The sequence below is a fragment of the Aquarana catesbeiana genome, linkage group LG06 (genome assembly GCF_042186555.1).
Source record: "Aquarana catesbeiana isolate 2022-GZ linkage group LG06, ASM4218655v1, whole genome shotgun sequence".
Classification (NCBI taxonomy): domain Eukaryota; kingdom Metazoa; phylum Chordata; class Amphibia; order Anura; family Ranidae; genus Aquarana; species Aquarana catesbeiana.
Window position 1 is genome coordinate 102716899 of NC_133329.1, and position 15903 is coordinate 102732801.

Consider the following 15903-nt stretch of genomic DNA (forward strand, 5'->3'; position numbering starts at 1 on the left):
AGAATTATCATGATCTGTTGTATTCATGAATAATAGGGTCTATCCATAGACACCTCTTTTTGTCTTTAACCACTTCAGCCCCGGAAGATTGTCCCCCTTAATGACCAGGCCATTTTTTGCGATACGGCACTGCGTCGCTTTAACTGAAAATTGTTCGGTCGTGCGTGTTCCCAAATAAAATTGACGTCCTTTTTTCCCCACAAATAGAGCTTTCTTTTGGTGGTATTTGATCACCTCTGCGGTTTTTATTTTTTGCGCTATAAACAAAAAAAGTCCGACAATTTTGAAAAAAAAAAAAAAAAAAAACAATATTTTTTACTTTTTGCTGTAATAAATATACCTAAAAAATGTAAAAAAATGAATTTCTTCATCAGTTTAGGCCGATATGTATTCTTCTATATATTTTTATTAAAAAAAAAAAAATCACAATAAGCGTATATTGATTGGTTTGCGCAAAAATTATAGCATCTATAAAATAGGGGATAGATTTATGGCATTTTTATTATTTATTTTTTACTAGTAATGGCCGCGATCGGCGATTTTTAGCGGGACTGCGACATTGCGGCAGACAGATCGGACACTTTAACACTTTTGTGGGACCATTGGCATTTATACAGCGATCAGGGCTAAAAATAGCTACTGATTACTGTATAAATGCCACTGGCAGGGAAGGAGTTAACACTAGGGGCGATCAAGGGGTTAAATGTGTTCCCTCATGAGTGTTTCTAACTGTGGGGGATGGGACTGACTGGAGGAGGAAACATATCTCTGTTCTTAATTCCTAGAAATGGCAGATCTGTCTCTCCCCCCTTGTCAGAATGGAGATTTGTGTGTTTGCATACACAGATACCCGTTCTGGCTCTCGTGCTCGCAGGTGCTCGTGGGTGGGCAGCGGACCTTGCGGCTGCAGACCACGCACATGGGGTCCGCCGCCGTGCATCGGAAGCGCGCGTGCGCATGCCTGCCATGGCTCTTAAAGGAGCCGACGTACAGGCAAGTGGTTAAAGTCTTGTTTTTGCAGGTTGAACAAAGCTCACCTGGTAACCAAATTAGGTTTTTTCCAAAGCAGTGTGTAAGGCTGGGTTCACACTGGTCCGACAAACGCTCCGACATTGGGAGCTCATGTCGCATGACGTGTGAAATTTAATGTTTCCCTATGGGAGCCGTCCTAACTGGTCCGACACAAGTCGTTCCGACTTTAGAAATGCTCCCTGTACTACTTTGGTCCGACTTTGATCCTACTTCAGTCTATTGACTATCATTGAAGTCGGATCAAAGTCGGATTGCCGTCTTGCATGATCCGACTTTGGCACGCGACTTGTGCTCAGATGTTCTTGAGGGGGAACTCCGCGCCAAATTTTAAATAAAAAACCGGCATGGGTTCCCCCTCCAAGAGCATACCAGGCCCTTGGGTCTGGTATGGACCTTGAGGGGAACCCCCTACGCCGATAAAAACGGCGTGGGGGTCCCCCCCAATCCATACCAGACCCTTATCCGAGCACGCAGCCCGGCCGGACAGGAATGGGGGTGGGGACGAGCGAGCGCCCCCCCCCCCCCTCCTGAGCCGTACCAGGCCGCATGCCCTCAACATGGGGGGTTGGTGCTTTGGGGGAGGGGGCGCGCTGCGGCCCCCCACCCCAAAGCACCTTGTCCCCATGTTGATGAGGACAAGGGCCTCTTCCCGACAACCCTGGCCGTTGGTTGTCGGGGTCTGCGGGCGGGGGGCTTATCGGAATCCGGGAGCCCCCTTTAATAAGGGAGCCCCCAGATCCCGGCCCCCCACCCTATGTGAATGAGTATGGGGTACAGCGTACCCCTACCCATTCACCTAGGAAAAAAGTGTCAATTTAAAAAAAAACACTACACAGATTTTTAAAGCATTTTATTAGACAGCTCCGGGGGTCTTCTTCCGACTTCGGGGGTCTCTCCGGTTCTTCTCCACGCTCTCCGGATCTTCTGCCGGGCTCCTCCGCTCTCTTCTGCTCTTTTGCCGCTCTTTTGCTAAAGCGGAGGAGCCCGGTCTTCAATCTTCTGCCTTCTGCCTTCTGCCTTCTGCCTTCTGCCTTCTGCCCTCTTCTCCTGATGTTGACACGACGCTCTCTGGGGCTAGAATGCTCTCTGTGCGCTCTGCTCTGACTTATATAGGCGGTGACCCCGCCCCCTTATGCCGTCACAGTCCCTGGGCATGCTGGGACTGTGACGTTTTAGGGGGCGTGGTCATCGGGTGATGACCACGCCCCCTAAAACGTCACAGTCCCAGCATGCCCAGGGACTGTGACGGCATAAGGGGGCGGGGTCACCGCCTATATAAGTCAGAGCAGAGCGCACAGAGAGCATTCTAGCCCCAGAGAGCGTCGTGTCAACATCAGGAGAAGAGGGCAGAAGGCAGAAGGCAGAAGGCAGAAGATTGAAGACCGGGCTCCTCCGCTTTAGCAAAAGAGCGGCAAAAGAGCAGAAGAGAGCGGAGGAGCCCGGCAGAAGATCCGGAGAGCGTGGAGAAGAACCGGAGAGACCCCCGAAGTCGGAAGAAGACCCCCGGAGCTGTCTAATAAAATGCTTTAAAAATCTGTGTAGTGTTTTTTTTTAAATTGACACTTTTTTCCTAGGTGAATGGGTAGGGGTACGCTGTACCCCATACTCATTCACATAGGGTGGGGGGCCGGGATCTGGGGGCTCCCTTATTAAAGGGGGCTCCCGGATTCCGATAAGCCCCCCGCCCGCAGACCCCGACAACCAACGGCCAGGGTTGTCGGGAAGAGGCCCTTGTCCTCATCGACATGGGGACAAGGTGCTTTGGGGTGGGGGGGCCGCAGCGCGCCCCCCTCCCCCAAGGCACCACCCCCCATGTTGAGGGCATGCGGCCTGGTACGGTTCAGGAGGGGGGGGGGCGCTCGCTCGTCCCCACCCCCATTCCTGTCCGGCCGGGCTGCGTGCTCGGATAAGGGTCTGGTATGGATTGGGGGCGACCCCCCACGCCGTTTTTTCGGCGTAGGGGGTTCCCTTCAAGGTCCATACCAGACCCAAGGGCCTGGTATGCCTCTGGAGGGGGAACCCATGCCGGTTTTTTATTTAAAATTTGGCGCGGAGTTCCCCCCTAAAGATTCATACCAAACACAGTGCCGGCATTGGCGGGGATCCAAGTCGGATCCCCGTTCATTGAAAGTCGGACACATGCCGGCTTCATGTCGCAGGGCAAAGTCGGATCCAAAGTAGGACGGCTGTCGTGTCGCACCAGTGTGAACCCAGCCTAATACAACTTTTACATGTCACACTGGTCCTCATACAAGGTGGCCTTCAGTCTTCTTATTCCAGAAAAATGAGGTCACCCAGAGTGCCTTGAACAGCTGTTTTTATACTGAGATTAAATTACACACATGTAGACTCCATTTACTAATTAGGTGACTTCTGAAGGCAATTGGTTTCACTAGATTTTAGTTAGGTATATCAGAGTAAAGGGGGCTGATTACAAATGCACATCACACTTTTCACATATTTATTTGTAAAAAAAAAAAAAGTAAAACCATTTATCATTTTCCTTCCACTTCACAATTATCTCTTTAGCCTCTTTGTGTTGGTCTATCACATAAAATCCCAATAAAATACATTTACGTTTTTGGTGGTAACATGACAAAATGTGGAAAATTTCAAGGGGTATGATTACTTTTTCAAGGCACTGTATTGAGTATTGATTATAGTAACCTGTCCAGCACTCTGACAGACAATGACGCATTGTATCAATGGAAATAGTCAATGGGCATACAGTTAATGGGAAATAATCAATAGTCAAAAGGTATACTGAGATTCAATCAGTAGTCAATCATAAAGGGAAGCTGAGGAGGATCTAGTAGTTCTCAACAACTAATCTTTTACTGTACGTGCCATATCATAAATGCATTAGAGTTTCCCTCACTCAAAGTGTACTTTAAAAATGGGTGGTGTGGGTGGGTACAACAAGTCCTGGCAGCAGGGCCAGATTAAGAGCATCATGGGCCTGGTGCTGAGGATTTTGGTGGGCCTTTTTATGGAAACAAAATGAAAATGCAAACAATTTTTCGCTAAAACAAATTAAATAAACTCTCACCAGTAATATCAGCTGTGCAGCCTCTGAGCAGCAGTAACACCACCAATACCACCTGCTATGCGGTCTCTCACCAGCAGCAACATAGGGAGACCACATTTCCAAACTGTCATTCAGAGACAACCCCCTCTTCCCAAAAAAAGATGAGGGTGGGGGATGTAGTCTCAGGGTTGGCGGGGAAATTGGCGGTGGAGGTGATTTGTCAGGCAAATGGCTGGTGTTAGTACATAAAATCAATCATCCTGACACCATGCTTGATATGGTGTCAGGATGATCAAATTCCATTATTTCAGTTACTACATTGTAATATATAGTGAAATAGTTCAAATCACCATGATGCAGAATCAGTGGGACCTGAGCTTGTCACTTGCCACCAGATGCAGCTTGTCACTTGCCACCCATAGCCTGCCACCAGATGTAGCGTATCACTTTCCACAGTTGCCTGCCGCTAGATGCAGCATGTCACTTGCCACCAGCAGCCTGCCACCAGATACAGTGTGCCACTTGCAACCAGATACAGTGTGGCACTTGCTACCCACAGCCTGCCACAGATACAGTGTGCCACTTGCCACCAGCAGCCTGTCACCAGATACAATGTGCCAATTGCCACCAGCAGCCTGTCACCAGATACAGTGGGCCACTTGCCACCAGCAGCATGCCACCAGATACAGTGTGCCACTTGCCAACAGCAGCCTTTCACCAGATACAGTGCGCCACTTGCCAACCACAGCCTGTCACCAGATACAGTGTGCCACTTGCCACCAGCAGCCTGCCACTAGATACAGTGTGCCACTTGCAACCAGATACAGTGTGGCACTTGCTACCCACAGCCTGCCACAGATACAGTGTGCCACTTGCCACCAGCAGCCTGCCACCAGATACAATGTGCCAATTGCCACCAGCAGCCTGCCACCAGATACAGTGGGCCACTTGCCACCAGATACAGTGTGCCACTTGCCAACAGCAGCCTTTCACCAGATACAGTGCGCCACTTGCTACCGACAGCCTGTCACCAGATACAGTGTGCCACTTGCCACCAGCAGCCTGCCACTAGATACAGTGTGCCACTTGCCACCAGATACATTGTGCCACTTGCCACCAGTTACAGTGTGCCACTTGCCACCAGCAGCCTGCCACCAGATACAGTGTGTCACTTGCCACCAGCAGCCTGTCACCAGATACATTGTGCCACTTGCCACCAGATACAGTGTGCCACTTGCCACCAGCAGCCTGCCACCAGATACATTGTGCCACTTGCCACCAGCTCCCTGCCACCAGATACAGTGTGCCACTTGCCACCAGCAGCCTTCCATCAGATACATTGTGCCACTTACCAACCACAGCCTACCACCAGATATAGTGTGTAACTTACCACCAGTAGCCTTCCACCAGATAGTGTGCCACTTGCCACCAGCAGCCTGCCATCAGATACAGTATGCCACTTGCCACCAGCAGCCTGCCACCAGATACAGTGTGCCACTTGCCACCAGCAGCCTGCCACCAGATACATTGTGCCACTTGCCAACCACAGCCTGCCACCAGATACAGTGTGCCACTTGCCTCCAGCAGCCTGCCACCAGATACAGTGTGCCACTTGCCAACCACAGCCTACCACCAGATACAGTGTGTCATTTACCACCAGCAGCCTTCCACCAGATAGTGTGCCACTTGCCACCAGCAGCCTGCCACCAGATACATTGTGCCACTTGCCAACCACAGCCTGCCACCAGATACAGTGTGCCACTTGCCTCCAGCAGCCTGCCACCAGATACAGTGTGCCACTTGCCAACCACAGCCTACCACCAGATACAGTGTGTCACTTACCACCAGCAGCCTTCCACCAGATAGTGTGCCACTTGCCACCAGCAGCCTGCCACGAGATACAGTGTGCCACTTGCCACCAGCAGCCTGCCACCAGATACAGTGTGCCACTTGCCAACCACAGCCTACCACCAGATACAGTGTGTCACTTACCACCACCAGCCTTCCACCAGATAGTGTGCCACTTGCCACCAGCAGCCTGCCACCAGATACAGTGTGCCACTTGCCACTAGCAGCCTGCCACCAGATACAGTGTGCCACTTGCCACTGACAGCCTGTCACCAGATACAGCGTGTCACTTGCCACCAGCAGCCTGACCCCAGATACAGTCTGCCACTTGCCACCAGATAGTGTGCCACTTGCCACCAGCAGCCTGCCACCAGATACAGTGTGCCACTTGCCAACCACAGCCTACCACCAGATACAGTGTGTCACTTACCACCAGCAGCCTTCCACCAGATAGTGTGCCACTTGCCACCAGCAGCCTGCCACCAGATACAGTATGCCACTTGCCACCAGCAGCCTGCCACCAGATAAAGTGTGCCACTTGCCAACCACAGCCTACCACCAGATACAGTGTGCCACTTGAAACCAGCAGCCTGCCACCAGATACAGTGTGCCACTTGCCAACCACAGCCTACCACCAGATACAGTGTGTCACTTACCACCAGCAGCCTTCCACCAGATAGTGTGCCACTTGCCACCAGCAGCCTGCCACCAGATACAGTGTGCCACTTGCCACCAGCAGCCTGCCACAAGATACAGTGTGCCACTTGCCTCCAGCAGCCTGCCACCAGATACAGTGTGCCACTTGCCAACCACAGCCTACCACCAGATACAGTGTGTCACTTACCACCAGCAGCCTTCCACCAGATAGTGTGCCACTTGCCACCAGCAGCCTGCCACGAGATACAGTGTGCCACTTGCAACCAGCAGCCTGCCACCAGATACAGTGTGCCACTTGCCAACCACAGCCTACCACCAGATACAGTGTGTCACTTACCACCAGCAGCCTTCCACCAGATAGTGTGCCACTTGCCACCAGCAGCCTGCCACCAGATACAGTGTGCCACTTGCCACTAGCAGCCTGCCACCAGATACAGTGTGCCACTTGCCACTGACAGCCTGTCACCAGATACAGCGTGTCACTTGCCACCAGCAGCCTGACCCCAGATACAGTCTGCCACTTGCCACCAGATAGTGTGCCACTTGCCACCAGCAGCCTGCCACCAGATACAGTGTGCCACTTGCCAACCACAGCCTACCACCAGATACAGTGTGTCACTTACCACCAGCAGCCTTCCACCAGATAGTGTGCCACTTGCCACCAGCAGCCTGCCACCAGATACAGTGTGCCACTTGCCAACCACAGCCTACCACCAGATACAGTGTGTCACTTACCACCAGCAGCCTTCCACCAGATAGTGTGCCACTTGCCACCAGCAGCCTGCCATCAGATACAGTGTGCCACTTGCCACCAGCAGCCTGCCACCAGATACAGTGTGCCACTTGCCACCAGCAGCCTGCCACCAGATACATTGTGCCACTTGCCAACCACAGCCTGCCACCAGATACAGTGTGCCACTTGCCTCCAGCAGCCTGCCACCAGATACAGTGTGCCACTTGCCAACCACAGCCTACCACCAGATACAGTGTGTCACTTACCACCAGCAGCCTTCCACCAGATAGTGTGCCACTTGCCACCAGCAGCCTGCCACCAGATACAGTGTGCCACTTGCCACCAGCAGCCTGCCACGAGATACAGTGTGCCACTTGCCACCAGCAGCCTGCCACCAGATACAGTGTGCCACTTGCCAACCACAGCCTACCACCAGATACAGTGTGTCACTTACCACCAGCAGCCTTCCACCAGATAGTGTGCCACTTGCCACCAGCAGCCTGCCACCAGATACAGTGTGCCACTTGCCACTAGCAGCCTGCCACCAGATACAGTGTGCCACTTGCCACTGACAGCCTGTCACCAGATACAGCGTGTCACTTGCCACCAGCAGCCTGACCCCAGATACAGTCTGCCACTTGCCACCAGATAGTGTGCCACTTGCCACCAGCAGCCTGCCACCAGATACAGTGTGCCACTTGCCAACCACAGCCTACCACCAGATACAGTGTGTCACTTACCAACAGCAGCCTTCCACCAGATAGTGTGCCACTTGCCACCAGCAGCCTGCCACCAGATACAGTATGCCACTTGCCACCAGCAGCCTGCCACCAGATACAGTGTGCCACTTGCCAACCACAGCCTACCACCAGATACAGTGTGCCACTTGCCACCAGATAGTGTGCCACTTGAAACCAGCAGCCTGCCACCAGATACAGTGTGCCACTTGCCAACCACAGCCTACCACCAGATACAGTGTGTCACTTACCACCAGCAGCCTTCCACCAGATAGTGTGCCACTTGCCACCAGCAGCCTGCCACCAGATACAGTGTGCCACTTGCCACCAGCAGCCTGCCACAAGATACAGTGTGCCACTTGCCACCAGATAGTGTGCCACTTGCCACCAGCAGCCTGCCACCAGATACAGTGTGCCACTCTTAACCACAGCCTACCACCAGATACAGTGTGTCACTTACCACCAGCAGCCTTCCACCAGATAGTGTGCCACTTGCCACCAGCAGCCTGCCACCAGATACAGTGTGCCACTTGCCACCAGCAGCCTGCCACGAGATACAGTGTGCCACTTGCCACCAGCAGCCTGCCACCAGATACAGTGTGCCACTTGCCAACCACAGCCTACCACCAGATACAGTGTGTCACTTACCACCAGCAGCCTTCCACCAGATAGTGTGCCACTTGCCACCAGCAGCCTGCCACCAGATACAGTGTGCCACTTGCCACTAGCAGCCTGCCACCAGATACAGTGTGCCACTTGCCACTGACAGCCTGTCACCAGATACAGCGTGTCACTTGCCACCAGCAGCCTGACCCCAGATACAGTCTGCCACTTGCCACCAGATAGTGTGCCACTTGCCACCAGCAGCCTGCCACCAGATACAGTGTGCCACTTGCCAACCACAGCCTACCACCAGATACAGTGTGTCACTTACCACCAGCAGCCTTCCACCAGATAGTGTGCCACTTGCCACCAGCAGCCTGCCACCAGATACAGTATGCCACTTGCCACCAGCAGCCTGCCACCAGATAAAGTGTGCCACTTGCCAACCACAGCCTACCACCAGATACAGTGTGCCACTTGAAACCAGCAGCCTGCCACCAGATACAGTGTGCCACTTGCCAACCACAGCCTACCACCAGATACAGTGTGTCACTTACCACCAGCAGCCTTCCACCAGATAGTGTGCCACTTGCCACCAGCAGCCTGCCACCAGATACAGTGTGCCACTTGCCACCAGCAGCCTGCCACAAGATACAGTGTGCCACTTGCCACCAGATAGTGTGCCACTTGCCACCAGCAGCCTGCCACCAGATACAGTGTGCCACTTGCCAACCACAGCCTACCACCAGATACAGTGTGTCACTTACCACCAGCAGCCTTCCACCAGATAGTGTGCCACTTGCCACCAGCAGCCTGCCATCAGATACAGTGTGCCACTTGCCACCAGCAGCCTGCCACCAGATACAGTGTGCCACTTGCCACCAGCAGCCTGCCACCAGATACATTGTGCCACTTGCCAACCACAGCCTACCACCAGATAGTGTGCCACTTGCCACCAGATAGTGTGCCACTTGCCACCAGCAGCCTGCCACCAGATACAGTGTGCCACTTGCCAACCACAGCCTACCACCAGATACAGTGTATCACTTACCACCAGCAGCCTGCCATCAGATACAGTATGCCACTTGCCACCAGCAGCCTGCCACCAGATACAGTGTGCCACTTGCCAACCACAGCCTACCACCAGATAGTGTGCCACTTGCCACCAGATAGTGTGCCACTTGCCACCAGCAGCCTGCCACCAGATACAGTGTGCCACTTGCCAACCACAGCCTACCACCAGATACAGTGTATCACTTACCACCAGCAGCCTTCCACCAGATAGTGTGCCACTTTCCACCAGCAGCCTGCCACCAGATACAGTGTGCCACTTGCCACTAGCAGCCTGCCACCAGATACAGTGTGCCACTTGCCACTGACAGCCTGTCACCAGATACAGCGTGTCACTTGCCACCAGCAGCCTGACCCCAGATACAGTCTGCCACCAGATAGTGTGCCACTTGCCACCAGCAGCCTGCCACCAGATACAGTGTGCCACTTGCCAACCATAGCCTACCACCAGATACTGTGTGTCACTTACCACCAGCAGCCTTCCACCAGATAGTGTGCCACTTGCCACCAGCAGCCTGCCACCAGATACAGTATGCCACTTGCCACCAGCAGCCTGCCACCAGATACAGTGTGCCACTTGCCAACCACAGCCTACCACCAGATACAGTGTGTCACTTACCACCAGCAGCCTTCCATCAGATAGTGTGCCACTTGCCACCAGCAGCCTGCCACCAGATACAGTGTGCCACTTGCCACTAGCAGCCTGCCACCAGATACAGTGTGCCACTTGCCACTGACAGCCTGTCACCAGATACAGCGTGTCACTTGCCAACCACAGCCTGCCACCAGATACAGTGTGCCACTTTCCACCAGCAGCCTGCCACCAGATACAGTGTGCCACTTGCCACTAGCAGCCTGCCACCAGATACAGTGTGCCAACTGCCACCAGCAGCCTGCCACTCCCTCCAGGACTCTTCCAGGATGGGTAGAAGGGACAGGGCCTGCATAGTCAAACAAATCCCTGGAGCCCCCACCCCTCCTGATCTGGGATGGTATGGCTGTGTGTAAAATGAATGCCAGGAGTATTGATCAGACCAAGTTCTATAGAGGGGAGTGTGTACAGCCTTTGGGCTCACACTGGTTTGCTGCAGTTTGGGCGCACTGCTTGTGTATCTGCAGTTTAGAAATCAATAGGACTCTGGGTAAAACGCAGGAAAACTGCGGATACACCAGCAATGGGCCAAAACACAGCAAAGCAGTGTGAACCCACCTAAAAGCACAAGGAGCCGAGTCTATATATTGACTGCAGTTATAACAGCCATTGCTGAAGATAAAGGTAAAAGAGGGGGAGAGAAAGGAGATAAGAGTCCAGTCACTGAGCTCACACTTGGATGTTTGGAAGCTTATCACTCAGATATATGTTCACCTTCTATCTGCCGGCTGCAGTTGCTCTGTTTCCCAGCCCACACGGCTCCTTCACTGCACACAGAGAGAGGAGAGAGGGGAGGGGGAAGGCAGAACCATTTGTGTAGGGGGGAACTGTGCACTGTGACACTGTAATAACCACAGTGAGCCAACACAGATGCAGCCAGACACCCCTACATTTACACACAGCTTCTCCTGTCCCAGAGAAGTTTATGGACATGAGAAATCAGGCTTATACTGCTGGCTGCGAGGGCCGATTTTAAGGCAGGGGCCTGGAGCTGCAGCTCCATCAGCCCCTATGTTAATCCGGCCCTGCCTGGCAGGTGTTTGTACTGGAACTAGCTGTCCATGATGGACTAAGATAAAGGTGTTTCTAAAGTCCAAAAAGGCCCAAGGCACCCTTGGGCAGAGGTAAGGTAGGGTGAATGGTTGCAGAGCACCATGATGAACAAGGCTCGTGTCTTTTTTTGCTCCCCATATCTCTTTTCCCTTTCTTCCCCTTTATTTTTCTACCAGTACCCTTCCTTTTCCCTTGCTACACAAGTATTTCTTGCACACAAGTATCCTCTATACTTTCTCTGTGTCAGCCCAGAAGCTTTTGCCTAACATTAAAGGTTCATCAGGGCACATGTCTGTTACACAAAATAATTGTTTCTCGCTTTTGCATTTTTGCTTCCCCCAGACATAAGCAGTTATCACTGCGACCTAGAACTTGATTTGTCTAGAGCTTTTCAGCCAGTGCCCCAGGGTCTAGATACTGTGCGAAATGGGGACTAATGATACATTTAATTAACTTCTGGGATTTTCTTCCTGATTCTGTGCAATTGCTCTGTAGCACAATGTAACCCAAGGAGCAATTCTTGTGATGTCATCAGGGTTTCTTACGTGCGCTGATGGTTCATCTTGGAGCAGCACAAATCTAATTAAGCTTTGCCCTGCCTCCCATTGAAATAGTGATCTGTTGCTTGTTGCTTGAGATTCTCTATCTATCTATCTATCTATCTATCTATCTATCTATCTATCTATCTATCTATCTATCTATCTATCTATCTATCTATCTATCTATCTATCTATCTATCTATCTATCTCTATATCTGGATATATAGATATATAACCTAATTGATATATATGTACATTCACTGGCCACTTTATTAGGTACACCTGTTCAAATGCTTGGTGACAAAAAATGCTAATCAGCCAATCGCATGGCAGCAACTCAATGCATTTAGGCATCTAGACGTGGTAAATATGACTTGCTAAACCTCGAACCGAGCACCAGAATGGGGAAGAGAGGGGATTGAAGTGACTTTGAATGTGGCATGGTTGTTGGTGCCAAATGAGCTGGCCTGAGTATTTAAAAAACTGCTGATCTACTGGGATTTTCATGCACAGCCATCTCTAGGGGTTTACAGAGAATGGCCCCAAAAAGAGAAAATATCCAGTGAGCGGAAGTTGTGTGGATGAAAATGTCTTGTTGATGTCAGAGGTCAGAGGAGAATGGGTAGACTGGGTCAAGAGGATAGAAAGGCATCACTAACTCAAATAACCACTCGTTACAACCAAGGTATGGAGAATACCATCTCTGAACGCACAACACATCGAACCTTGAAGCAGATGGGCTACAGAAACAGAAGACCACACCAAGTGCTACTCCTGTCAACTAAGAATAGGAAGCAGAGAACAATTCTCACAAACTCACCAAAATTGGTCAATAGAAGACTGACAAAACGCTGCCTGGTCTGACGAGTCTTGATTTCAGCTGCGACATTTAGATGGTCGGGTCAGAATTTGACGTATGCAACATGAAAGCGCATGGATCCATCCTGCCTTGTATCAATGGTTCAGGCTGGTGGTGTAATGGTGTGGAGGATATTTTCTTGGCACACTTTGGTCCCTCTAGTACCAATTGAGCATTGTTTAAACACCACGGCCTACCTGAGTATTGTTGCTGACTATCTCCATCCCTTTATGACTACAGTGTACCCATCTTCTGATGTCTCCTTCCAGCAGGATAATGCACCATGTCACAAAGCTCAGATCAACTCACCACTGGTTTCTTGAACATGACAATAAGGTCACTGTACTCCAATGGCCACCAGATCTCAATCTAATAGAGCACCCTTGGGATGTGGTGGAACAGGAGATTCGCATCATGGATGTGCAGTTGACAAATCTGCAGCAACTGCGTGATGCTGCGTTCCATATAATAAAACAAATAAAGTGCTCAGTGATTCATATAACGTGCTAAGTGTACAAGATAATAAACTCCAAAATTATTCAAATTTGCAGTCACACAAATTCTTTTTGAGTCAGTTATTTTTGGAGGTTAATATCTGGGGCTGCCCTATTTAAGTAAAACCTGTACTAGCAACTGTTGGGAATTCTTTTCTTGTTTTTCTTCTTTACCGGTTTTTCTGAAAATTCAACTTCCCTGACTGTTATGCCCAGTACACACGGTCGGACATTGATCGGACATTCTGACAACAAAATCCTAGGATTTTTTCAGATGGATGTTGGCTCAAACTTGTCTTGCATACACGCGGTCACACAAAGTTGTCGGAAAATCCAATCGTTCTGAACGCGGTGACGTAAAACACGTACGTCGGGACTATAAACGGGGCAGTAGCCAATAGCTTTCATCTCTTTATTTATTCTGAGCATGCGTGGCACTTTGTGCGTCAGATTTGTGTACACACGATCGGAAATTCCGACAACGGATTTTGTTGTCGGAAAATTTTATAGCAAGCTCTCAAACTTTGTGTGTCGGAAAATCCGATGGAAAATGTGTGCTGGAGCCTACACACGCTCGGAATTTCCGACAACAAGGTCCTATCGCACATTTTCCGTTGGAAAATCCGACCGTGTGTACGGGGCATTAGAGTGGGTCCTCCGGTGCCAGAGGCAAATACAGCCTGACATCAACTCTTTTTTTTTTTTTTTTTTTCTTACCACTTCTGGCTTTGTATACAAGCCCCCACACTTCCTCTGAGCAGTGTGTAGCGTGTGTACGGGGCATAAGGCTGATTTTCTACCTTCAAAACTAACGTCAAACAAGCCTGCAGAAAATGACTTTTGACTTCCTTGATCTGCATACGACTTCTTGGTCAGGTGACCAACATTTTGGAATGGAGGATGTCAGTAACAGTCGACTATACATTTTCCTTATGGCAGGTCTAATATAAAACATATACAATTAGAATACACATATCCAAATCTGCTAAAAAAATTTAAAGCAGTTAAATAAACATATATTATGTTGAACAAAAAATACTGGCCTGAAACAGACAAAGCTCCAAAACCTGAAACAGAAACTCTGGGAGTTAAAGCAAAACTGAAGTGACTTCTATGGGGATTAATAGATTTCTGGACATGGAGTGGTTAATATTTACAACAAATCTTAGAAATCAACTGTCATATAGAAGTAGGTTAATGGTATTATGGTGCATGAACTATTCAGGATCTATCATCATGTGACAGCTTGACCTACGTCTGCATATAGTGCATACAGCACTTGCAAATATATTTGTATACAGTATATGTACAGTATAATATAAATATATATATATATATATATATATATATATATATATATATATATATATATATATATATATAGTAATATATATATATATATATATATATATATATATACACACACACACACACACACACACACACACACACAATGTATCTCAATGATATAGAATTGTCAAAGTAACGTAAACCAAGCTTATCTTCAACAAATCACACCAGTCCTACAAAAGGGAGCTAACTCTCATTGGAATTGTGCACAGAGCTATTGACAATATCACCACCAGCAAAAACTTTCCGGAACTCTAGCCAAAAATCCTAGCATCACTGCTGAGTGATCATTGACAGTATCTATAAATTTTCCTTCATATTGCAAAATAAAAGAATCTTCTTTAACTGCAATAGGTGTATAAAAGTTGACAAAAATATTTATCTTCAAATACATATCTGATCTCAATATTTTTGTTGTCTTTCCTTTGGTATTCAATGGACTCAGTTATTAAATACCAGGATTTGGGTCCTTATTTTCAAGATAGTGACAGTTATTTTCTCCTAAACTCAATGAGAATTGAAAAATACAGTCACGTGGCCGATATCATGGGTCTGTTACCTGGATTTCAGTAAAGGATATTTTCAGCCAATTTAAATACCATATTGCATATTGCTGATACAGTCCATTCATTGATTGTGCATAAGAGACTTACCTGGCTGAGCAAGGAATGGTCAAGTGTAGCCAGTATAGTGCACACTTCATTCCCACGGCAGGTGCTAGTTTCACATACAGATCTGATAAGTAGCCTTCTTGCTTCTTAGTATAAAGAAATCTATACTATATTGCTCCGAAACTCTCCTCGTAGCTCTCTCCCTTCCTTAGATTTCTCATCAGTTCCATGCATCCCTCTCCCAGACCCCTCCTCTGCTCACCCCTCCCTTCAGTTTCCCTGTCTTTGCATTGAATGCATTAAATGTATTCCTCTATTCTCCACGCCATTCCCAACGCTAGTATCCCTTGTCTCTTTTCTTCAAGGCAATGAGTCTCCTGACCAGGGATAACGCTATGTGTCCCTGGCTGTGCTGCATAGCTCCCAAATGTCCCTGATTTTGAGGGACTGTCCTTGATTTGGAACAATATCCCTCTGTCCCTCTTTCTTCCTCATTTGTCCCTCATTTTGATCTGATCTATATATTTGTATACAAAATGCACTTTTTATGTTTCAAAAAGTGTTTCCCAGTGCTAAACCTTTCCTCCAATTTCTAAATTGCTGCATTTGTAAATTTTAAAAGCCAATATAAATGAA

The 15903-nt window shown here is 49.3% G+C and overlaps 1 protein-coding gene across 1 annotated transcript in view; it reads right to left on the reverse strand.

Moving 5' to 3' along the window:
• The window catches only part of LOC141148805 (glucagon receptor-like), a 178062-nt gene extending 162437 nt beyond the window's left edge, over window positions 1-15625 (reverse strand). The window contains exon 1 of the mRNA XM_073636567.1: window positions 15310-15625. Coding sequence (XP_073492668.1) covers window positions 15310-15359 — 50 coding nt within the window. The 5' untranslated portion in view covers window positions 15360-15625. The remainder of the gene's footprint in view (window positions 1-15309) is intronic.
• Between the last annotated feature and the right edge of the window lie 278 nt (window positions 15626-15903).